Source organism: Macrosteles quadrilineatus, unplaced genomic scaffold (genome assembly GCF_028750875.1).
Source record: "Macrosteles quadrilineatus isolate MER2022 unplaced genomic scaffold, UCM_ALF_1.0 Scaffold_1__1_contigs__length_201487025, whole genome shotgun sequence".
Classification (NCBI taxonomy): Eukaryota; Metazoa; Arthropoda; class Insecta; order Hemiptera; family Cicadellidae; genus Macrosteles; species Macrosteles quadrilineatus.
Genome location: NW_026542594.1, coordinates 139,199,038 through 139,224,584, shown reverse-complemented (window position 1 = coordinate 139,224,584; position 25,547 = coordinate 139,199,038). Strand labels below are relative to the sequence as shown.

The following is a 25,547-nucleotide window of genomic DNA, read 5'->3' as shown; positions in this document are numbered from 1 at the left end:
ATAATATTTTTCGAACTAGTAGAAGATATTAGTTTGGGAAATATGTCATTTTCAACCATCATTGTATAGTAATCATTAAAGAGATGACAGACTTCTTCAACGTCCGTGCAGTTATTGGCTTTAATATATGGTAAACTTAAACTTTCACCATGCCTTGATTTTTGATTTGCTCCAACTTCCCTATTTACAATATCCCATGTAGTTTTACTAACATTTCGTGATTTTTCCAATAAGCTATGATAATAATTACATTTAGTTTCAATGACTTCTTTTTTTAGTTCTTTTCTTTTTTTTTATCAGAATATTTTGAAATGATTTATCTTTAACATTCCTAGCAGTATTACTCAAATCTAAAATATCTATTCTTTTATTTATAATTTCATCTGTAATCCAATTACTATTTCCTCTGGTTAATCTACTTTTAACCTTAGGAAAACAAACATCAAAATCATACTTAATTATATCAAAGAAAACGTCAAACTTATTATTAACAGGTGCATTAAACACATTAATCCAGTTTTCACTTTCCAATAGTTTACAAAACTGAGCAATGCTATCATCAGTAAATTTCCTACGGTATGTTACAATTGTTTTTTGGATTTTTGAAGTTTCTATACTGTTATCAGTAATTACACACAGCTGAGCATCATGGTCAGAAAATTCAGTAATTATTCCTGAAACTTTTATTTTGCTCTTGGCTATATTAGTAAAAACATTATCAATTGCACTCTTCTTTGTTTTGCAAATTCTAGTTGGGAAATTCACCAATGCTTTTATATGGTTAGAGTTTAAAACATTAAACAACAATTTTTTATTTTTTGATTCCTCCAACACATCAATATTCACATCTCCGACAACCACTATGTTTTTATAATTTCTATTTAAAATTTCCAACAGTAAATCAAATTTTTCTAAAAATATTTTGTCATAACACACTTTAGGAGTTCTGTAAATACCAGCTAAAATAAAAGAATATTTTCCTGCTCATACTTTAACCACACAACACTCAAATTCTTTGTCTTGAACCAAACTCGTTATTTCTGTTAATTCAAGAGTTTCTACTTTGAGTGCTGATCTGGCCAAAATTAATACACCACCTCCACATGTTAATTTTCGAGTATAAAAAGATTTAACTGTCATATTTTTTATATTCAAACGATTTATTTCATTTTCTTTCATTTTATGTTCTGTCAGTACTAATAAATCCACTGAAATTTCATCTAGTAAGATAGACAACATGTCTAGTCTGGAGGGTAGGTGCTGGATATTTTGGTGTAGGATACTAATTTTGTTATTACTATTTTGATTGCAGTTTGTTTTACTTTTATTGTTTTGACGGAACATTGATGCGGTAGTAGGATTTTGTTGTTTTATGTGTTTGGAAGTTTTTTGGAAAGATTGCAGTTTAAACTATTTAAGCCATTTGAGAGAAGCTGTGCAACATCAGGATTACAGATTTGATCGTTCATTAGAATACTATTGGAAATTATACTATTTACATCAAAATGTATTAAAAAGAAATACAAACTTGTGTATTAAAAAACTCCTCAAGTTTATAAAAGGAATTTTCTACCAGCCAGGTGTACAATACAGATTTAAACCTGTTTTAGCCTCTCTTGCATTCTCAGGCAGCTTATTAAAAAAGTAAATGCAATTTAGTTTAAAAGTAGTTTTAGTTTTGGTAAGCCTATGTGGTACTATATCCAAATTCCCCCTCCCCCTGGTATTATGATTATGAATATTTTGCCTAGTACGAAACATATTTAAGTTTGTTTTAGCATAAACCAGAACTTGAAAGATGTATAGATTGAATACTGTAGGAATTTTGAACTCTACAAAAAGTTGCTTACAGTGTGCTACGTGATCGACTCCTGCCATATTACGAATAGCTTTTTTTTGAAGCAATAGGATGTCATTAACATGTGGTGAGTGACCCCATGCAAGCAATCCATATACTACATGTGCCTGAAAGAGGCCAAAGTATGCTAGTCTCAAATAATCAGGACTAACAAAACTTTTGAGTTTTTTAAAGCTGGCAAGTCACTCTTGAAATTTTGCTACAAACAGATTTGATGTGATCAGACCAGTTTAATTTTGAGTCAATATGTATTCATAAAAGCTTGACCGATTCCATATTGACTTCTCTTTTTAAACTCAATGTTATATATTGTGTTTTTTCCAAATTACAAGATAGTTTATTTGTCGAGAACCAATCATAAGCCATTGTCTCTGCTTGTCGGGACATTTCTTGTAAATAAATCAAGTTTTCATGATTGGAAAGTAATGTTGTATCATCAGCATAAATAATGGAATAGGTACTAATTTTAAATAATAACTTCGCCAATATTTCTGAATTTTTAATTTTTATGAGGCCTTTCGCCAGCTATGCTGGCATCATCAGACACATCACAAAACAATTCATAGCTGGCGAAAGGCCTCATAAAAATTAAAAATTCAGAAATATTGGCGAAGTTATTATTTAAAATTAGTATAATTCCAATATTAACAGTTCTTCTTGAAGAATGGAATAGGTATTTAAGTTTTTGGGCAAATCATTAATATAAACTGTAAAGAAAAAAGGACCAAGAATTGATCCTTGTGGGACTCCAGATACCACTTCAATCATCTTGGAACAATTATTTCTAACGGAAACATATTGTAATCTCTTTGAGAGGTATGACTCAATCAGTTTCAAGGAGCTTTGCGCCACACCGTAAAACTGAAGTTTTTTTAGGAGAATATCAAATGGGACATTGTCAAATGCTTTACTGAGGTCACACAGCACTAGAGAAACAGATTTTTTCGCCTCAAAAGCATCTAAAGAATAATCTACTAAATTTATTATTGCTGATGTTGATTTATTTTTACGAAAGCCATGTTGATAGTTTGTAATTATATTATGTGATTCAAAAAAGTAATTGAGTTGATTATACATAATTGATTCATATATTTTTGATAAAATTGGAACAATTGAAACTGGGCAGTAATTTTGAACCATATTTTTGTCACCCTTCTTAAATATTGGTGTGACTTTTGAAACCTTAAGTGATTGAGCAAAATAACCTTCCTGCATGCAGTTATTTAAGATAAAAGCAAGTGGTTTACTTATAAATTCAATTGTTTGTTTGATTATATGATTTGATAACCAATAAAAATCCATAGCCTTAGAGTTTGAAAATTTAGACACAACTTTTATAATGTCCACCGGTGAGACTTTTTGCCACATGAATGAATCTTGATAGATAGATTTATCTCCCAAAAAGTGTTCCATACTAAAAGGTGTAGTAGGAATTCTGTCACTTAACTCTTTTATTGAGTTTTGAAAATATGTATTAAATTCATCTGAATCCAGGCTGACATCCAGGGTAAAAGAGGGGGAATTTTCGTCTCTAATTACCTTCCAAGCGGCTCTGTACTTGTTTGGGGCATTGTTAATATATTTTTCAACTGCCAATTTTTTTGCTCCTGCCAATTCTTTTCTGTATCTTCTTTTAATTTGAATATATGCATTGTAAGCTGCCTGAGATTGTTCTGATCTTATTGAAAGAAGATTCTTATAAACAGAAAATAACAGTAACATTTAATTTCTTGTCTTTTCTAATTTCGGTGTGTACCAGTTGATTAATTTATTGGTTTTTATATTTTGTTTGTTTTTTTCTTTTATTAATGGTTAACAAGAATGCCACAAATCTATATATCTTTTAAAAAATTCGTCAAATAGGTTTTCAACATTTATTTTATTTTGTTTAAAATCGCCAATCATATCCCAGTTTTCTTGTTTTAGGTAAGTTATAAATAAATCAATATTTTCTTCATTTTGTTTTCTAAAATACAAATCACTGGAACACACCTTGTTTTCATTTCTTTGTGGATACTTAGTTGTACACATTTCAAAAAATAGAGGAATATGGTCAGCAAAATAGTTATCCCCAAGTGTAGTCTGATATAAATTCTTATTGAAATTTACAATAATGTTATCTATGCAGGAATTAATACGTGTGGGTTGTCTATTTGTTAAAAAAAGGTCAAGTGATCTCAAAATATTACTAAATCTAGTGAAACTGCTATTTAAGTCATTATTATTTTTCCCCATTTCAATGTTAAAATCACCCGCAATAATTATTAAGGGGTTCTTGTTAAGTAATAGTATTTTAATACAACACTCAAAACAGTCAAAAAAATTATTCACATCTCCACTTGGAGCTCTATAAATACTAACAATCAAAACGTTTTCATCCGTAAGTTTTATGCAGCTAATTTCAAAATCAGACTCAATATAAAATTCAGTAACATCAATAACTGATAAATTCAGACAATTTTTAATATAAACACCCACTCCGCCATTAAGTTTAGATTCCCTACATATAAGGCCAGGCGCACACAGGCGATTTTGAGTTGCGCAACAGTTGCCCGACTAATCGGGGGACTGTTGCGCAACTCTCTCGGAGACTCTGAAGTCTAGTGACAGTTGAGCTGGAGTGCGCACAGAGGCAACTTTTTAGTCGCGGATCTAGTCTTGAGACTTGTTGGAAATACATTCGTAACAGCGTTCCGAATGGATTTCAATGATACAGCCGTAGTATGTGCTTTGTTGCTGAAGTTTCGCGCGCGAAAGAAAAAGAGAAGATACTGGGTTCATCCCATATATATAGTGAGCGACTTGTGAAAGGACAGTTTCAATGACTTTAAATATAGTCGGCCTCTTCTCAAACATCCTCATCACGCACACTCATACTTGTAATTTTCTAAAATCTTCACACAACAAGAGATCAAACACTAGTGACAGTTCTGACCACGAGTAGTTGAACTCCTGGGGTGAGACTGAGCGACACAGCGACTATTTAGTTGCATGTGTGCGCATCTAAACTTGTTTCAATGGATACCAAACCTGGAGCGACAGTCCCGCAACAATTCAGTCGCAGAGCAGTCGCTGGCAAATTGGGTCCGGGAACATCGGTTGCAACAGTTGCGCGACTGTCCCCAGACTGTTTCCTTCGTGTGCGCACTCCAATTTAAAACAATGTTGAACATTTTAGTTGGGCAACTGTTGCGCGACTCAAAATCGCCTGTGTGCGCCTGGCCTAACACTGGCTGGAACAAAATCTTTAGGAACAAATAAATTAATCTGATCACCTTTCAGCCAGTGTTCACACAAGCAAATTACATTCAAATCTTTTTCTTTACATAAATATTCTAACTGTAAAATTTTATTTCTTAAACAACATACGTTGACTTGAATTAATCTAAAAAAGATTTTGACATTTCTTTACCTTTTTCCATTACACTTTCACTTTCCTTCTTATCATCACAGGTTACACTGCACTTGGGAGAACTTTCTGCTAATAGTGTAGAGGTGCTGGTGCTGATGGTGGATGAGGGTAGTTGCTGGTAGTCGGTAGTGCCGACTGGTGGGGAGCTCAAAGAGGTAGTTGGCTGCTGCTGAGGTGGTTGCTGGATATTAATGTCGACTGCTGTGGCTCTCATTGACGGAGTTGGCTGCTGAAGCTTTGCATTCTGCGCTGGTGATGACTGTTGAGTGTGGGGGGCAGCAGTCCATTTAACCACAGAGTGTTCCAGGGCTCTCACAAAATCTTTGTGAGAAAATCCATTCCTCAGAATTCGGATCGTTTTTTGGAAATAAGAGACAATGATTATTGTAGCCTCAGTTGCCTGCTGGAATTCCACTAATTTCTGTATAAAATGATCCACTTCAATTAGGTCACGGACACAACCCATTGGTTAGCACACCAAAGTCTTAAGCCCACTAGATTTAAAGTTTTCTGTTAGCTGTTTAAAAGCGCTGTCGTAGTCTGTCTTCGATGGCTTTCCCCAAAACACTTCCTTTGTCACTAGACTAAAGACTGTTGCTCCCTTATTTAAGTATTGCTGCTTTGTTAGATTTTTTGAGATATAATCAGTAGATTGTGGTCTCCCAAATTTATTTCTAAAGATCACGGCAACACCTGCAGACATGTGCTTCGGATCTCCAAAATCTGCTGAGATAGTGTGTGCAAAACCCACTGAACTATCACTCCCCATTTCATCAATCATTGTTTTAATGTGTCCTTCAACAATATTAATTTTCCCATTGTCAAACATCATAGAAGATTTTACCCGTGAAGCTCTATTGGACTTTGCTCTCACCAGCTTCAAGAACATGTCAGCTACCCTTGATTGATTGATTGATTCTGTAGGGGCGGACCTTGTCCTGTTGCACGTCAGCCACTGATGGGCTTTTTGCGCTCCCCACATGGTACCCTTACCTTACCCCTGGCATTGAAGTGCAATCCATGTGGTGTGAAAAGGTGGCGGGGAAGAGAGTGCAGCGGCAGTAGTGAAACCTTAGGGTGCTGGGCAACAATATCTTCTAATTTCCTGTTAATTTCTCCAATTTTTAGGTCCAGTCCCATCTTGTCATATCTCCATGGTAAAGTTGCAATAACCAGGTTAGTGTGGTTAGTGATTGAAATGAGATGGTTAATTTCATTCAGGAGAGATTCAGAGTTGTGGGTCTCCATGTCGTTAGTGCCTCCAATCATCAGAAGAGAATCCTCCGCTTCTAGGTCCTTGCTTAGCTCTCCAGCCCTTTCAATGACATTGCTTAGCTTAGCACTAGATTTGACAACACTGAAGACATTAAAGCACGATCTTTGTTCTATTAGGTGTCCTAAATTTCTGCCATGGATATCAGCCAAAATAGTGACTTTCTGTTTATTTGCATCCTTTCTATTTTCATGTTTCTTTTGTGACTGACAATTTCTCTTATTTGGCCCATTAAGAAGGCTAGGTTGACTTCGTCCATTACTTTCCTCACTGATTTCTTCTAAGACAGCGAAAGAATTTTTACTTTCAAAACCAATTTCCTTGTTAACAGCTGTAAATTTGTAGGTCGGCCGCTGGCTTCCAAGGATAGGTTGAAAGGGGGGGAAGCAATGGGTGCAATTAGATTTGTTATACCTAGAGCTTGATTGGAACCTCCATGCCAATTCCTGAGTTTTTATGGCTTGTAGTTTTTGATAGGCTATTAGGGATTAGTGAGTGAGTGGTATTTTACTTTTTTAAGTATAACATTAGGCAAATTTACATTTAATTATTTGTTTAAATGTTAAATTCTTTTTAGAATATATTACCTGCACCATTTTGATTGAATAACTGGTTATTATTTTTTAATATGTTTTTTCACAGGTTCACCCGCTAATCAAGGGGCAACCATGGTCAAAAGATGCAATTGACTATTTCAAATCAATTGTCCAAGTCACTACAAATGCTCACTTGTATTCCATCAAAGTGGTTGAATCCCACGATAATAATAGGAAAAAGTAAGTATATCCTATACTCTAATAAGAGCTATGTCTGTTTGTCTGTCTCTCTGTAGTAAATATCTTGAAATCCAGCGGAAGGATTTAGACTAAACTTTGGAATTAGGAACTTGTAGCCCTAAAAACGAGATCGGTGACAGCCACTACCTCAGGAAAATTTGTATTTCTCTAAACAACTCATTGAGAAAAAATATATAACATTGGCCTTATGGGTAGCCAAGTAACTTAACTATGTTGGTTGACCAAAATAACAAGTAAATACCCCCGCCGCAGCAAACCTGCAGACTTAGCGAATTTCCATTTGCCTGATTGGATTTACACTAAAATGTCGAAGTCGTCACTGATACGCAATTCACGATTAATAGTGATATCACGGACGATTTAGGTAGTAAAATTAACAGAAATGACAAAATACTAGATAAATTTTAACAGAAGAGAAATGAGCTTGTGTTCAATGCAAAACAAAACAACAAAACAAAACTTTATTTACATTTTAAAACAATTTAACATATGACTATACATTTAAATACCAAGACAAAACAGTCTTTTAGAATAAATAAAAACCAGTCCTTCAGCAAAAGTTAATTTAAATAGATATTGAGGTTTTTAAAACTAATAGTCAGTTAGGCATAGGGATGGACGGGTCCCGAAATTTCGGGAATTTTTCGGGGAAAAAATATTCCCGATTATCGGGACGGGACCGCGGAGTCATACCGACAATCACGCCGTGACCGCGGAGTCATGCCGACGATCGTGCCGTGATCGCGAGTCATACCGACGATCATGCCGTGACCGCGAGTCATCCCGACGATCACCCCGTGACCGCGGTCATTTTGACAATCGCACCGTGACCGCCAGTCATTTCGACCGCGAGTCACAAGTTTCTATAGGTACCTGTAAATTGTTACCCATTTTTTTGTTTTTTTATAGATCAGTGCCACAAACGGTAAAAATTGATTTCGTATGTCTTTTTTGGTAACTGCAATACTCAAGACTTTCTTTCTATGCTCAGAAAAAAATCCCGTCCCGTCCCGTCCCAAACTAAAAATTCAATCCCGTCCATCCCTAGTTAGGCATAACACGACAATTATCCCCCCTAAAACCTTCAATATCGATTTGAAAAATCTTTAACCTAGACCGTTTTTACACTTGGTCTTCTTCTTCTTCTTTTTTTTATGTATTACTTGTGTATTTCTCTGCGAAAGTTTTTTCCTTCCTCTCCCACTACCTTTCTCATTTCTCTCAGATTGGTTGATCTGCTGCACTATCTTCCAACTTCTGAGCTGTCTGAAAATGTCTTCAGTTTCTTTAGTCTTCTCTTCATCTCTTATATTTTGTCGGTTGTGGTCAGGAATCATCTTGCTCCAGCGCCTGATCTTCTCTTCCTGTTCCTTCCCACCTTGCCTGTCCTTAACCTTCTTGAAGCAATCCCAGCACGCAACATTGATTGCAGGAAACAGTTCTTCGCACGCGGTGGTTATCGTGTTCCCGGAAGTCTCCAAACGACGCGGGATCTCGTCCACATCACAAATCGTCTCTTCGTCAGTATCCCCTTCGTCCACACCACATGCCATCTCCTCGTCAGCATCCCTCTCGGCCACATCACATGTCGTCTCCTCGCTAGTATTCTTCTCATCTATGAACAGTTGTTCAGTCCTAAACCTGTACATCGCACTCACCTCCTCGTTGAAGGGCATAGAGCAAGAGATTGGCCCAATGTCCAACACGGTTTGCTCCGTGGAATCCATTCAGTGATCCGCAAAGTGGTCCAAGACCATCCTGTCCTTCTCCACGTCATCCTGCCTGCTGCTAAGCATCGTTCCAATGACATCGACTCTGATCTCCAAACCACTTGATTCATCAGTCACTCCATCTTCCAGCCTTGGATCTTTGATAGTTTCAATGACAGCATCTGACTCTAATGGTCCAACTCTTGTATTTAATTTTGAGTTTTTTTTTTAGTAAATTTTCTTATTGAGGACGTAATTTTATTGTCAATATCTGCCAAATAAGTATCAATTTTTTCTGACTGAGTCTGTACTTGTGTTAAAATCTTCTCTAGAAAGAAACTCACCGGGTCCGCTGCTCGTGGTTGCTGTACCAACTGCGTAGGTCCTCCTACCAGTGGTGGCAACTCGCAGGTGTCTCGGTCTTCACCTTCTCCCTTAACCCTCCGAGTGTTATTTGTCGAAGCTTCGACACATAACACACTTTGTGTAGTGTTTTGTGTCGAAGCTTCGACTCACAAACACTGTTTACGGCGAAGGCTCTATGACTGACAAAATCGGATTGAACTGGATCGAGTTAGGTATCGTTTTATTTGGCACATTCTAAGCTTTCTCCCCAGGTCTGTCTCTAAGCACTTTTTTTTCTCGAGCCGATCATAATTGTAGCAGACAGATGACGTGCGTATTTGTAAACAGCTTGGTTAACCTTGCACCGATGACTGATGTGTTTTATTACGTTTATCATTGTTTTAGTGTTAAAAATCAAAAGTAGTGATATACGTGGTGCATTATAAGAAGATTTAAGTGATTTTGAAGGGCTGGTTGATGATCCTGAAGAAGTAGGTAGTGATATTGATGTAAATTATCAGCCAGATTCCTAGCTATGGTTAGGCTATGCATTCTTTCTTAGCTAAACGCTATGTACCGAAATCTGTTTTTTGACCATAACTTATTTATTTGCAAATCTACTTCCTTATATTATTATATTTTTAGAATCCTCATAAAATTTAGAACAAAGTGGCTATCTTCAAATATTTATAGGCCTATAATTCATACAATTTCATTGAGCGCGAACTTCTTATTTTTTTTTAAAATTTTCCAAAGTATTTTTTTTTACCTAAAAAAATGTTTTGAAACAAATGTTCCTTATGTTTTATGTATAATATTGAAGCCCATGATTTTCCAAACAAAATGGTATATAGAACAGTATAATTAACATTGTTTTTAAGCTTCTCAGATCCGTTTTAATAAAACCTTGCAAATGCCCAAAAAATAGGCAGACATTAAGGCCAAAACTAGGGACACTCGGAGGGTTAAGGTCCAGACGAAGGCGCCTCTCCAAGTCACCTCCGCCTCCCGAAGCCATTAGCCTACTTCCCTCCAGAGCTTTTCCCCTGCATTGCCGTTGAATCATCTTCTAGTTTTGTCATTTCTTATGTCAGTCCTGTCACGTTCGCCAATTGAAGTCGTCACTGATACGCGATTCACGATTAATAGTGATATCACGGACGATTTACGTAGTAAAATTAACAGAAATGACAAAATACTATAGTTCGGCCGCTTAGAAAACGACCTGCGCGCTAATGCTAAACCAATGCTGGAGGAGGTCGTTTTCTAAGCGGCCGACCTATAGATAAGTTTTAACGGAAGAAAAATGAGCTTGTGTTCAATGCAAAACAAAACAACAAAACTAAAGTTTATTTACATTCTGAAACAATTTAACATATGACTATACATTTAAATACCAAGACAAAACAGTCTTTTAGAATAAATAAAAACCAGTCCTTCAGCAAAAGTTAATTTAAATAGATATTGAGGTTTTTAAAACTAATCGTATATATCTAGTATATATCTAGATATATATATATATATACGAAAAGTAAATAAAGATACGTCTTATAACACTTAAAACATATATTTACGCTTATACTGTTACTCACAAGACGCTAAATATACAAAAGATGGTAAGTGGTGATCCATTTCGATTGGACACTCCAATCATCATCAGACCCAATAGGCGAATCATACATACATTCGCCTATTGGGTCTAATGATGATTGGAGTGTCCAATCGAAATTGATCACCAATTACCTTCTTTTGTATATTTACCGTCTTGTGAGTAACAGTAGGCCTATAAGCGTAAATATATGTTTTAAGTGTTATAAGACGTATCTTTATTTACTTTCCGTAAATTTAATAACACGTACAATGCTGATCAAGAAGTTTTATATATATATATATGTGTCCATCCGCACGATAACTTGAGTAATTTTTGTCCGATTTTGATAAAATTTGGTTTGAAGGTGTAAGGCGGGATAAACTTGAATGAGTTTGCGAACCAGCATGATCGGACTATGGGAACGGGGGTTTATGGGGTGAAAATAGGTTTTTCCCATTTTTGACCCTAAAAACACAAAATTTCTTTCTAAACCATTTTTGTAGAGCTTAAAAAAACAAATAATTTAGTATATTGAAGCGTTATTATGTTATAAGCGTAATTAAGTTTCGTGGCCATCGGTCCAGCGGTGTCTGAGTTTATCACTGCCAAATATACCAACATCCTCTTTTATACTTATAGATTATTGAGAGTTGACTTGACATTGATTTCAAGTTTTCATTATTTGAGGGTTAGTATTCGGTTAAAAAATGTTCACTATTCGAATACTATTCGAGAGAAAGTATTCGATTCGAATTTGATTCGAAATTCTCACTATTCGATTCGTATTTAATTCGAAAAGAAAAAGTAGTATTCGCACGCCCCTAGTAAATTGTGATTAATTTATTTTAGTGATGAGTAGCCAACAAACTAAAATTAACATTGATAATGCCATCACGAAATAAACATACTGGAATGAATTAGGAAATATGTTGTGTGTGTAGTGGTGACCGTTGACGTTACACAGGGTGTCCACCAACCTGGAAAACTGGGAAAACCTGGATTTTTTTTATCCGCAAATTATGCGTGGGAATTTTCAATATGCCTCGATCACGCATGAAGATTACGTTTCCGTGACCCCTGGAGACGACGATGATGTCCAAACGGCCGTGGTATTTTTTAGTGATTTTTTTCGCGATCGCACATGACGACGATGACGTATCCGTGACCCCGGGAGACGACGATGACGTTTTCATGAGCGCAGGAGACGACAATGACTTTTTCGTGACCGCAGGTGACGGCAATGACATTTCTGTGACCGCGGGAAACGATGATGACGTTAAAAAAATATTGCTTGACGACGATGACTGAAGAAAATTATTTGAATTAAGCTACGATCGAGGAAGATGATGATAACTTTACTGTGATCGCGGGAGACGATTATAATGTTTACGTTACCGCTGAACATTATTAGGATTTCCTCACGACCATGGAAGACAGTGGTGATGATTCTGTTACTGAGTGAGATATTCAGGATTGTTCAGTTATCGCAGAAAACTATGATTATGTCTCTACGACAGTGTTAGATGATAAAGATATATCAATAACACCTAGAGTTTGGCTTGACCAATGTCACACTTCTAGAAAGTTTTATATTTATATTTTTTGTATTATCTTCATTTACCTTTAACGAAGACCTTGTTTAGAAGGGTATAAAACTTAAATTGGCTACGTGAAATTTTTGTAATTTCTGCATTAATTATTTCTATAGCCCACATGAAAAACAAACCAAAACTCCAAAATTACATACTAGTTATATGAAAGTACACAAAGAAAGGGGGTTGGTGTAGTAATCCTTACAGAAAATTGAGTATAATTGCAATTATCAGTATTAAAAACTATTTTTCAGGTGTCTGTATGGAGATTCGATAAATTTAGGTATATCACTATTTTAAAGAACTTATTGATAAATTGCAGGTTTAAGGATTAGTTTTTTATTTTCAGATTATTTAATCATCAATATATAAAAATTGAATCCTTTTGTCAGGCAATATTACAGTAATCATAAATTTTGTTTCCTTAAGTAAGAATGCTTTTTCCGATAACTAAAATAGCGAGCTGTGTTAGCGCTAAAACACCATTGTGGGAGTTGGCGCGAAAAGCATTTGAAAGTTTGGTACGAAAAGTACGACCTGAACTACCAGGATTTTTTGTTTTCATGAATTTTTTCGGGGTGTCTGAGAATCTGCACTGACTTGCGCAGTCAGTCTGGACTTAAACTCCGGCCGGGTTAGCGTCTTCTGTTGTCGTAACTGATCAGTAAATGTTTCGTGTCCGTAAACGTGTTTTGTGTCGTGTGTAAATGTTTTATTTATTTTTACGTGTTAAATATGACACACTTTATGTTAAGAAAGAAGAAGACCTTGTACCGCCTGAAGATGACTCCTCATAGGAGTCGAAACTAGTTGCAACTGCAATTAAATGGATTGCTTGATAGCAGGTATTTAAACCTTTTTAATATTATTTGGCAATCCGGAAGCTACTATCCACAATGAAACTCTATTGAACCCTATACAAGTTTATGTTTTATTTTATGTTTCAGTAAGTCATCCCTATCAGTGGTTTTATTCGATGACGGTCCTGTGACAATCAATGATGCATTGGTTGCTCGTGGCTATGCGTGGACGAAAAAGAAATCAGCTGATTCTGTGTCATCAAACAGCAGTGACCTCTTTCAATCCACTGAAGATGTCAGCACTATCACTCCTAGTGAGCCTAATCCGTTACTTGAAAATTTCAATGGTCAGTCAAAATACTTTTATTAAAATTTAATTGATCAATAAACAAAAACAATAGCTTGTGTTAAAAAAATATTTTTTCATGAAAAATAACACCTTGTGTTTATTACATTTTAAAATGGTCATTCGACTTTTGTAAACAAAATGTTTGCATAACTTTATAAATGTTCAAAATAGATTCATTTCAATCTAGTTGTTTAATTATTGAACTAAGTTACGTTTAGCCTTTGTTCTTGCAGAATGAATTTTTATTTCTCCAATATATTTTGCCACATTGTGTTGCATCTTCAGGGAGACGAGAAGTTCTATTTACACCTTATATACAGTTCATACACATCATTATTAACACACAATACAACTTGATACGTTTACGTCACAGCGACTTCGCAAACGGCAGACGCCTGTAGGGGGGGGGGGGGTGGTGTGGTCACCTGTAGGGGATCACACTAGCACTGTCTTTGTTCACTGACCTACTGCCGAGGAGGGTTGGTTTTGCAGGTTGAGAGTCTAGGATTTGTAGGGTGCTTGGTTACCAAATATTTCGTAAATTTACATTGTTGCCGGTTGGTGCTGTATTTTCTACATCATAAATGGTTTTAAAAATGACTGAACTGTTGTACTCTTATTTTTAGCAAATTCCCCTATAAGGAAGTAGCTATTTATCTATATATCTTTAGTCTTTCCATATCTTTTTGCTTTGCTTGCCATTTGCTATTCTTCTTTATGTTTTTGATCCTCTCTATGGGAAATGGCTCTATCAGCAAGCCCTCAATGGTTTTTACTCTTGACAAAGCTACATAAGTCAGGGTGTCTAGTAGTCAGGAAAATCGGGAAAGACAGGAATTGGTATAGAATTTCAAAATGGTCTTGAAAAGTCGGAATTTAGTCTTTATTTTGATATCAAAGTCGGGAATTTTCATGATTTTGCCGCCATTGCTCAAACGACGATCATGTTTACCTGACCACGAAAGACAATGATAATGATGCTGCATTCTTTACTTTAAAACCATTATCTTAATAATACTTTATAGGGTGTGTGTAGTAGAACCGAATTATTTGGTTAAACTGTAAATAAAATTTGTTATCAGTATTAAGAAATGAGAATTAATAAATTTTGGTATCGACAATCACTATTTGTTGAAAAAAAAAAACTAGTCTTAAAAAATCTGAACTTAGTCTTGAAAAGTCTGGAATTAGTCTTGAATTTTAAAGTGGAAATAAACTAGTCACCCTGATAAGTCAAGCCAAGGGAAAATTCGGTCTTGCCTAGGTTGACCACAGCCTGATCTATAAGTACATCCTTGGCTAAAATGTACCGAAATAGGATAGGCAAGATTTAGTGGAAATTGCCTTTGAAAACATTGGACACCATTCAGTTTAAATAAAACAGTTACTGGGAGGATAGGCAACAACCCGTTGTACAATGTAAGTCCAATATAATTTTCAAACTGTACCAAAATGCAAAAAATAGGGAAATCCTCTAGATAATTTTCTGTGTCGGTAAATTTGTATATAATGTCAGCTACAGTACCAGTGCTACCAATACATAGGTCCAAAGACTTCTTCTAAGTATCACACGACAACATTTTGAAATAAAGAGGTGTTTGTTAAGGCCTTGGCCTTGTTGTTGTTCATAGCAGTGATACACGCAACAGGTACCTTAAGGCTTCTGAGCTTGTTCTTACTATTAGCCATAATTGATTCATTGGTTGTGATAATATTATTACGTATAGAGTTTTCAAACTGTGTTTTCTTTCCTAAATTACTTACTTACTTACTGGAGTGGCCACTGGTACCCTAAGAGGTACTTGGCCTCGCCCACACACTGCCTCCAGATGTCTCTGTCTTTGGTGTCATTTTCACTCCTTCCCAGTCTTCTTACATCTTTTTGTACTTGATCCTTCCATCTAAGTTTGGGACGGCCTCGTGGTCTCCTGCCTTCGGGGTTTCTATCAAGTACATTTCTCGTAGTGGAGTCTTCCTCTCTTCTCGAAATATGACCAAACCATCTCAATCTTCTGCTCTTGACTTCAGCTATGATGTCAGGGTCTTTATAGTGCTCTCTAATCTCGACGTTGTGTCTCATTCTCCATATTCCATCTTCGAGCGTCGGGCCATATATTTTCCTGAGAACCTTGTTTTCAAATGTTATAATTTTCTTTTCTATTTTTTTGCTCATTGCCCATGTTTCTGAGCCATACAGTAAAACCGGTCTTATTATTGTTTTATAAATACGTAATTTGGTGTTGTGGGATAATAATTTTGAGCTTAACAATCTATTGCATGCATGGAGGGACCTGTTAGCCGAATTTAACCTGTTTATTACTTCCAATTCTTCATTATTGTTGTCTGATAATAGGACTCCTAGATACTGAAAACTATTTACTTTCTGAAAAGAGTGGCTCTCTTATCTGTAAGATATCATCATCATCATTTTCTTCTCTACCATCCCATCTTCCGCACTTCATGAATTTTGTTTTACTGTCATTAATTTGTAAGCCAAATTTTCCTGTTTCTTCTACTAATATTCTAATTAATTCTCTTAGATCATCCTTCTTGTGTGCCATTATGGCTACATCATCTGCAAAAGCTAGTATATTAAATGTTTTTCCAATTTTTATGCCTATGTCTGAGGATTTAACTTTTTGCAATGCTTCTTCTAAGGCGATGTTAAACAGCATTGGTGACAACCCATCTCCTTGCCTTACGCCGGTATTGACACTAAAGTCCTTTGATAAGTGTCCTTCTACTTTAACTTTACATTTTGAATCCTTTACACTTAATCTTGCGAGTCTGATTAGCTTATTGGGTATTCCCTGTTCCTCTATTATCTCCCATAATCTTTTCCTGTCAAGGCTGTCATAGGCTTTAGTGAAATCTATGAAGATGCAATAGAAAGACTGCTTGTATTCATGATATTTGACTATTGATTCTTTTAATATGTAAATTTGATCTGTTGTTGACTTTCCCTTTGTGAAACCAGCTTGGTGTTCGCCAATTAAAGTAGATGTGTATTCTTCTAATCTTGTTTGTATTATCTTCGATAGGATTTTATAAGTTGTGTTTAAAAGGGAGATGCCTCTGTAATTGGTGCAGTCGTTTTTGCTCCCCTTTTTGTGGATTGGCACCACAATGGCTTCTTTCCACTCACTTGGAGTATCTTCTTCTTCCCATACCCTATTTATTAACGTGTGAACTTGTTGCGCTATACCTTGTCCCCCCCGCTTTTAACACTTCTGCTTTATTGTTTTTTTAACTCTTTTGTTGCATTGGACTCTTAAATCTTTGCATTGCATTAACTCTTTTATTGCTTTCCTAAATTATAGTTTGTAAAACGCGAGGCCAAGATTTTATAGTCGTTTTGTGTGATACTTCTATTAGCAATATTGTTTAATACATTCCTGAATTGTTGTTGGTTGTTACCTTGCTGTCTCATAATTATGTTTAGGAAAAATACAGCATCAAAAGAGTTGTATACTACTTTACCAAGGGTCATATCATCATTGTTGTTTTAAGGAAGATCATAGAGTGAGGTGTCAACTACAGGTGGAAGCTGTGACATATCTCCAACAAAATATACTATAAATCCTCCTATTGGCTCATTACTTTGATTCGATCGAGCTAGTCACAAGCGGCGATCCATGTATGAAAGCATTCGTAAACCAAGCATCGATACTTCGTCAACAATCACCGTAACAACTTTGGCAAACATTCCCTGGAGTATCCGCTCAGCTTCTCCTTCTAAATCCTGCATATGTCCACGAGTATTGTTTATTTTTAGAGCAGTGTGAGGTACATCCATTAATGTTGTTTGCGGCAACCCCAGTAGGTGCCATAAGCATTATTGAGTTATATTAAGTCCACTTTGTCTTCAATATTTGCCATCTGATCTGGGTAAAGTTTAATGGTTTCATACCAATCACACTGATTATCAATATCCCGACGACCGAGGTCGACATCTAAGGGTGCGTTTGATGTTAATGACCCTGCTATTACTTGCCAGTCGTAGTAGTCCAAATTGTCAGGAGGAAGTGGTTCATCTTCTGAATCTGATTCATCTGGTTCTCCCTGCAGTTGCCGATGTGTTATATTTGCATTTGCATATGACTCTTTCCATGTACAAAGAGTAGGATGTCCATGGCCCTTGAGTAGGGGGTTTGAAATGTCCCTAAACGGTTTGTAAAGCATTAATTATTGCTTATAATACTGTTCATCTCCATCTTACGTTTTCCAGGGAATCGGGGCCGCTCAATGTATTTTTAAAGCATATTCTTTGTGTTTCCTTGTCTGTTAATATCAACATAATCAACATTGCCTAACTAAATAAACTTGTTCGAACTGTCTTGAACAGCTGAATAGCTTTTCGCCATTGAGCAAGTGATGAACATCGCTGGCGCTTATATTTCTTGATCCAATCATTTTATTTATTAGCTTTGAGAATGCTGTCCGATCTGGTGTGTCATTGCTAAGTTTTCAACAATTGAGTTAAATATGTCTTTGTAGTCTTTTGACATTGGTTCACCTTTGGATGCATACTTGCTGATGTAATTGATAATGACATGTTCACTTGCAATTACTTTTATGTCGCTGTTAGCTCGCCACGCCTGTGACACAAATGTATTGTAATCATTAAGACAGCTATGGTTTCGCTTAGGCTTGAACTCAAAAACTCCACGTTCACTAGGGACAAGAGTTGATTCACTTTGTTGTTTCTTTGGGTAATTGAAATGACAAACACTTTTTCATGTTTTTAGCTAATTTCCCTAAAGGGAAGTAGCTATTACCGTAGGTAGCACGGTAAGACCTACGCCCGGGACCGATTTACTTTTTCATTTTGATGTCCCCAGAGGCCAAAAACACCATTCGTTCAAATTTTTATATATGTAGTACAGTATTTTTATATATATATATATACAGTAGCCCTACACGTGAACAATATACAATATAATATATATGTATATATATATATATATATACGTCCTTGAGCGCGATAACTTGTCTGGCGAGCTGTCTGGAGTGTGGAAACTGTTTATGACGGTAAGATTAAGGTATCTACAATCCTAAAATGGTATGAAAAGGGAGGGAAACAGGTCCGTGACGTATGAAGTGGTGAAGGAAGTAGTAAAGGTGAGCAGTCTAGAGTGTGGAAACTTTTTATGACGATTAGATTAAGGTATTTGCAATCCAATAATGCTAAGAGAAGGGAGGGAAACAGCTCCTAGGCGAGCAGTCCGGAGTGTGGGAACTTTTGATTAGATTAAGGTATCTGCAATCCTAAAATGCTATAGGAAGGGAGGGAAACAGGTACGTGACAAAGGAAGTGGTGAAGGAAGTAGTAAAGGCGAGCAGTCCGGAGTGTGGGAACTGTTTATGACGATTAGATTAAGGGATCTGCAATCCTAAAATGCTATGGGAAGGGAGGAAAACGGGTCCGAGACGTAAGAAGTGGTGAAGGAAGTAGTCAAGGCAAGCTTTCCGGAATGTGAGAACTGTTTATGATGATTAGATTAAGGTATCTACACTCTTAAAATTCTACGGGAAGAGAGGGAAACAGGTCCGCGACGTAGGAAGAGGTGAAGGAAGTAGTAAGGTGAGCAGTGTGGAGTGTGGGAACTGGAAACTTTTTGTAGCAGTTAGATTAATGTATCTGCAATGCTGAAATGCTATGAGAAGGGATGGAAGCATGTCCACAACATAGGAAATGGTGAAAGAAGTAGTAAAAGCTAGCAGTGTGGAGTGTGGGGAATGTTTCTGGCAATTAGATTAACGTATCTAAAATACTAAAATGCTATGGAAAGTGATGATAACAGGGTCCACGACGTAGGAAGTGGCTTAGGAAGTAGTAAAGTATGACGACTGTTTTTACTGCAGTATGACAAAAACAATATTATATGTACCCTTGATGACTCCGCTCAATTTTGTGGATGCGTCTGCGAACACCACCTAGTAATTTATGTTAGATTGTGTGGTTATAGAACAAAAGATAAAAATATTAATCCATTGCCATATCTTTCATTGTTTATAATACTTTGATAAAGGTTTTTACTTTTTATGTTTACATATTTTAATAGTGGAGAATTTAAACGTTGTTGAGTACACAGATGTGCTTTGATTGGGGTTTAGTATATTTGGACCTATTCGAAAGTAAAATAGTTTTCTGTGCTGCATTCTGTAGAAACTGTGTGGCACTATTTCAAATCATGACTAATACAGAATGCTGTGATTATTCAAACCTACAAAACAGTTGGTAAAAGTAAACATCTGCTTTTAAATTGTATTTATTTGTAAACATTGTAGTTCCAAAAGTCTGACATTGGACCCCTTAAAACTCTCTGGGGCTGAGCCCTTTTGACGGATCTGTACCAAACTTCACTCAAACCATCCTTAAATAATGCTCAAAGTCAAAGTCAAAGTCAAAGTCTTTATTGCCATTAAATATAACAAGTACAATAGGCTCGTCATTTAAATAAACAAAACATGCAAAATCAAATCCATCAACAAACAATTCAAATAAATAAGCTCTAGTCAAAAAACAAAACAAGAAAACATGCACAAACCATGCAGGTGTACCTGAAAATGACTCAAATGGTTACCACCAGATTGCTTTTGTCACAGTTGAAAAATTCGGATATGTGGTAAAAAGGATTTAGAATGAGCCAATTTTTTACAAAAGTGGAGAATTTTTTTGTGTGTAAATTTCTTGTACTTTGGGGCAATTTGTTGAAAAGTTTAATGCCTGAAACAGGAAAAGAACACAATGATTTTTGAAGCCTATTTCTAGGTACAAAGATATCAAACTTATTTCTAGTATCATAACTATGTACATCGCTATTTACATGAAGAGAGTCTTGTCTGGCTTTTATTGCCACCAGACACTGAAAAATGTACTCATTTACAATTGTCAAAATTTCATTTTCAACAAACAAAGGTCTGCAATGGTCAAGGTACCCAGCATTAGAAATTACTCTAACAGCTCTCTTTTGAATTAAAAGAATTCTCTTAGTACCAGTGGCATGGCCCCACAGCCTGGTTCCATAGGCTAAAATAGACTGAAAGAAAGCATGGTAGGCCTGCCTAACTGTTGGCCTTGGAAGCTCAGACATTAGCTTTCTAAGCAGGAACAACACTCTGCTAAGTCTCTTACACAGGACATCTATGTGACCTTCCCAAGACAGCTTGGGATCCAGTACAAAACCTAACAGTTTTACAGACAAACTTTCAGGTACATTAGGCAAAAGGCTGAAAGTTATTTCCTGGGTTTTCAAATCATTAAGAGCTAATTTGTTTAAAATGAACCATTGCTGAGCCAAGGCCAAAGAGTCATGCACTGCTGACTGAGCCAGGAACCAGTTTTTATCAGACGAAAATAAAGTTGTGTCGTCTGCAAATAGAATAATGTGACTATTAACATGGTAATGCAAATCATTAATGGCAATCAAAAATAAGAGGGGTCCCAAGATAGAGCCTTGGGGAACTCCATGGAGCACATCACCTTTCTCTGAAAAAGTCCCATTCCAACTAACAACTTGTTTCCTATTTGACAGGTAAGAGGAAACCACTTTGAGGGCAACATCTCCTAGACCATAGAATTTAAGTTTTACCAGAAGGGCATTGTGAGGAATGCAGTCAAAAGCACGTGACAAGTCGCAAAGAATTGCGTGTGTTGACTTTTTGGACTCAAAAGACTTGATAATTTCACACACCAAGGACTCTACAGCTAATATTGTCGATTTGGCTTTCCTAAAGCCAAACTGTGTGGGAACTAGGAGATTGTTCTCCTCAAAGTATGAATACATTTGAGAGAACATTACAGATTCCATAACTTTGGCAAAAACAGGTATGATAGACACAGGTCTGTAACTAGACAAACTTTCACGGGGACCTTTTTTATAAATTGGGACTGTTTTAGCTACTTTTAGGGCATCTGGGAAACAACCAGTTGCAAGACAGTTGTTTATCAGAATTGTGAGCTCAGGTGCAACTGTGTGTATAACTTGCTTAACAATATCTGTTGACAAATCATAAACATCCCTACTTTTAGAGACTTTGAAGTTGTGAACAATCTTTACAATATCATTTGGTTTTGTGGGAGTGAAAGAGAAACTTGTGTTTACCCTGGGAATATTAACAGTAAAATTGGAATCTACAAAAGGTATATCAGGTATTTTCCCAACAATATCGTTGACACTTTGGATAAAAAATACATTAAAATCAGTTGCTGAGAACTTCGACTCCAAGTTCACTGTTGGTCGAGGTCTGCTGTGATTAATCAAACTCCAAGCTGCCTTACATGGGTTGGATGAGCCTGTGATGAAAGCAGCGTTTGCAGAAATTTTTGCGCTTTTAATACCGTGGCGATACTCCCTGCGCAGACTTCTAACCAAGGGCAGTAACTCAGGCTGACTCGTGGACTGCTCATGGACCAGCATGATCCAGTTCTTCAGATGAGCTAAATCCTCATTATACCAATCAATCTTGCTAGGTGTAGCGTGCAATTTAGTTTTAGGCTGTGAGATTCTTTTTTTCTTTAGAGGAAAACAGAAATCAAAAATACATTTAAAACTATTTAGGAAAAACTCAAAACAGTCTTCGGGTGAAGAAAACATAGTGTGGGCCAAGTGTAAGCCACTAACAGCCCTTGACTGCAACGATTCAGTAAAATTTAGTACTGCATCATCATTAAAAGACCGGAAATCAACAAACTTGTCTACAGAACAAAGACTATTTATATGTACACGGTGAAGGTTTATGTACATAAATACATGTTTGTGATCAGCCACCTGATCTCTGCTTACACCTGCTTTAAAATCAGTCTTACACATGTTAGTAAATATATTGTCTAGAGGAGCAACACCACGAGTGGCCTCGGATATCACACCGTACAAATCAAAGCTTCGCAATAGGTTCTCAAAGTCCTTGGCATCACTGAAGAAATAGACAGGGTTCACATTATGATCGGTACCTATTATTACATACCTCCCTAGTGTCAACAAAAATACTAAACATTTTTCCAGTATATCAAAGAAATTACCCATTTTACTGCTTGGTGATCGGTACATAGTTACAACCACCAATGACAAGTCTGTAATAATTGAAGCAGAAAATTCAACCTCTTTTTCTACACTGTACATTGAGAGGTCCAGAGGCTTGACAGAGTAATTTAGTCTATTATTGAAATACAGAGCCACGCCTCCAGTTGCAGACGTACGACAAAAACTATTATTTAGTTCCAAGTTCCCAATACTTTTATAGTATTCAATTTCATCTTCAAGCAACTGATGTTCACAGACCATAAGGAAATCTACTTGATTGTCAGAGCATAATAATTCAAGTTCGATTGTCTTATTCCGCAAACACTGAACATTAATCAAACATAGGTTAAGCCTGACACAGTCTATTTCAGAATCAGTAGACTCAACACAATCTTTGCAAACTATTGACCTAAAAAAGGCTTCACATGTGTAGGACCAGGTTTTCTAGGAGTGAATTCCCTAATTAGAGTCCCTACAGGCCAAAAATCAGCATTCAAGATACCGTCAAAGTCATTAATTGGTACACCTACCTTGAAAGATGCATACGTCGGATACTTAGAGGTTAGTTTGACACAGTCAACACTTTTAATACCACCTCGTGTCACATAGTCCACTATAACTTTTTCAGTTACCTCTGGTTGACATCGAGAGATAAACAACCACGATTTCTTCTCCACAATTTTAAGGCTAGAACTGCCTTCATTAGACCCAAAATCAGTTTTTGTGCCAATGATAGGTTTCTTATTAGCTACCTTTTTGACAACAGGCGGATTTTTCACTATTCCGGTAAAACTAGTATTCAGAGGTCTAGGTCTAGGTTGACCAAGTTTAGGCTTAGTAGGCCTATCACCGGGGATGGTTTCAGTTATCAAGCTACGGTTTGAGTCAGATAATGTCTGATTATTTACACAATTTTTGTCCTGATCTACTATGGGAAATTGCTGACAAGACTTAATCCCACCTACATTATTCACATCTAGGCCTACACCTGGTTGACCTTGGTCAAGGTCATCCATAGAATTTGGCTTTCCAGTCTTAATAAAATCGTCAAATCTTTTGTTTAGTTTGATATTGTCATCTACGACACCCTTTACCATAGATATCAAACTCACAACAGAAGAATTCAAAGTAATGAAGTCGTCAACATTGCCAATACAAGAACGTAATCTCTTGAGGTTAGAACTACACGACTCACAGAACCACGTACATTTGTCATTAAATTTTGCTATTTGCTCATATTCATTCTTAGATATATTTACGCATGAGATGTGATACCACCTCGAACAAAAACCTTCACAAGCTAGTGCATTATTATTACTTTTCACTAATTTGAAACAACTACCACAATTCGGGTCAAGTATACTATCCGCCATGACAGTCCAACTCCATGCTTAATAATGCCTGAAATTTTCATTACAATATGTCGAGTGGTTACGGAGTCCATAACATACATACATACATTTTATAGATATAGATAGATATGCATTTTATTATTATTTTCAGCTATAAAATACTATATAACATCTTTAAAAAATAGTTTCAGTGGTATTGAGATTTTTGGTAAATAAATAAGACAATGCAAATGGGTTAACACAATTTCTCTTGTCTAGAATGGGATCCTATGAAGGAGGACTTTGAAAGCGTGCGTAACAATCCAGCAATCAACATGGAGGATGCTTGTGTAGCCGTTAGTGGCTACAGCGCAAAAGATGAACAGCGTATATGCAAGTTCTATGCTAGAAGAGGGTTTTGCCACAAGAAATTCTGTACAAGAGAACACACAAAGCCCAATCCAGGTTCAGTATAACTCTTTTGTAGCACATTGATTTTTTTTTTAGATACAGTACACTCCCGATTAAAAGTCAAAGCCAAAGTCATCTTGACTGTCACATAACGTTTTTTTTAATGCTCTGGCACAGCCAGACAAAACAGGTGACATTGTCAAACTATACTATAATAAACTAGCTTACAGAACTAGATTAACCGAGGTTATTGGGACTGAGACTACCCCGGTTACTAAGAATCTCGGATAACACACTCGGGGGGGTTGGGGTATTTGTCTACCGCTTCCTACTTCGGCCTGATGGACTATTGTAGCACCCCCCAGATCATTCTCACATAGCCCAGGAGCTGAAAGACACCCAGTTTCCTCATCTCTGTAGGTTCCAAGTGCAGCCTTCCCAGAGATGTCAACCTTTTTTGGGCCAACGCTGGAAAATCCAGCCATAAGTGTTCCGAGGTTTCCACCTCGTTTACGCAGAACCTGCATTGGTCTGTCTGTGACCTCCCTATGGTTCTGAGATGTTTCCTAATATGTCCGTGCCCGGTTAGCATCCCTAGTAGTAATCTGATATCTCCCTTCTTTAGGCTCAAAATGCCTTTCCAGTCTTTCATTGTGAGGTCAATTAGACGTCCTCAGTCCTGGCCTCCAGGCTTCGTTGTGCTGTTGCCAGTCATCTCTTTCTCCTATAGTCACTTGTTAAGGAATCTCAAAGTCGTATTCCTTTGTCATCAGGTCTGGCATATTTAATTCCATGTCCATACTCGGGAAGTCCCTTAGTATGGACAGGTGACCAGTCTCCCTCTGAAAATTGATCTCACCTCTACTTCCCATTTTGAGGGCGGCGATTGGGGCTGAGTCTCCATTTCTTGCCAAAGGTTTCTACAGGCTCCAAATGCTCCTATGCCTTTTGCAAGGACATAATCAAGGTGCCTGTTCCAGGTAAGTTTCTGGTCCAGATAAACTTCAAGGTATTTTGTTTCCCTCACTAAATTCACTCTTTTCCCCTGAATAT

At 36.7% G+C, this 25,547-nt stretch overlaps 1 protein-coding gene across 5 annotated transcripts in view; it reads left to right on the top strand.

Moving 5' to 3' along the window:
* LOC128985640 (uncharacterized) overlaps nt 1–25,547 on the top strand; it is a 153,079-nt gene that overhangs the window by 88,478 nt on the left and 39,054 nt on the right. For all 5 annotated transcript variants that reach the window (XM_054405404.1, XM_054405377.1, XM_054405395.1 and 2 more), the window contains exons 10-12: nt 7,186–7,319; nt 13,525–13,724; nt 24,363–24,548. In XM_054405404.1, the coding sequence (XP_054261379.1) occupies nt 7,186–7,319; nt 13,525–13,724; nt 24,363–24,548 (520 nt within the window). The remainder of the gene's footprint in view (nt 1–7,185; nt 7,320–13,524; nt 13,725–24,362; nt 24,549–25,547) is intronic.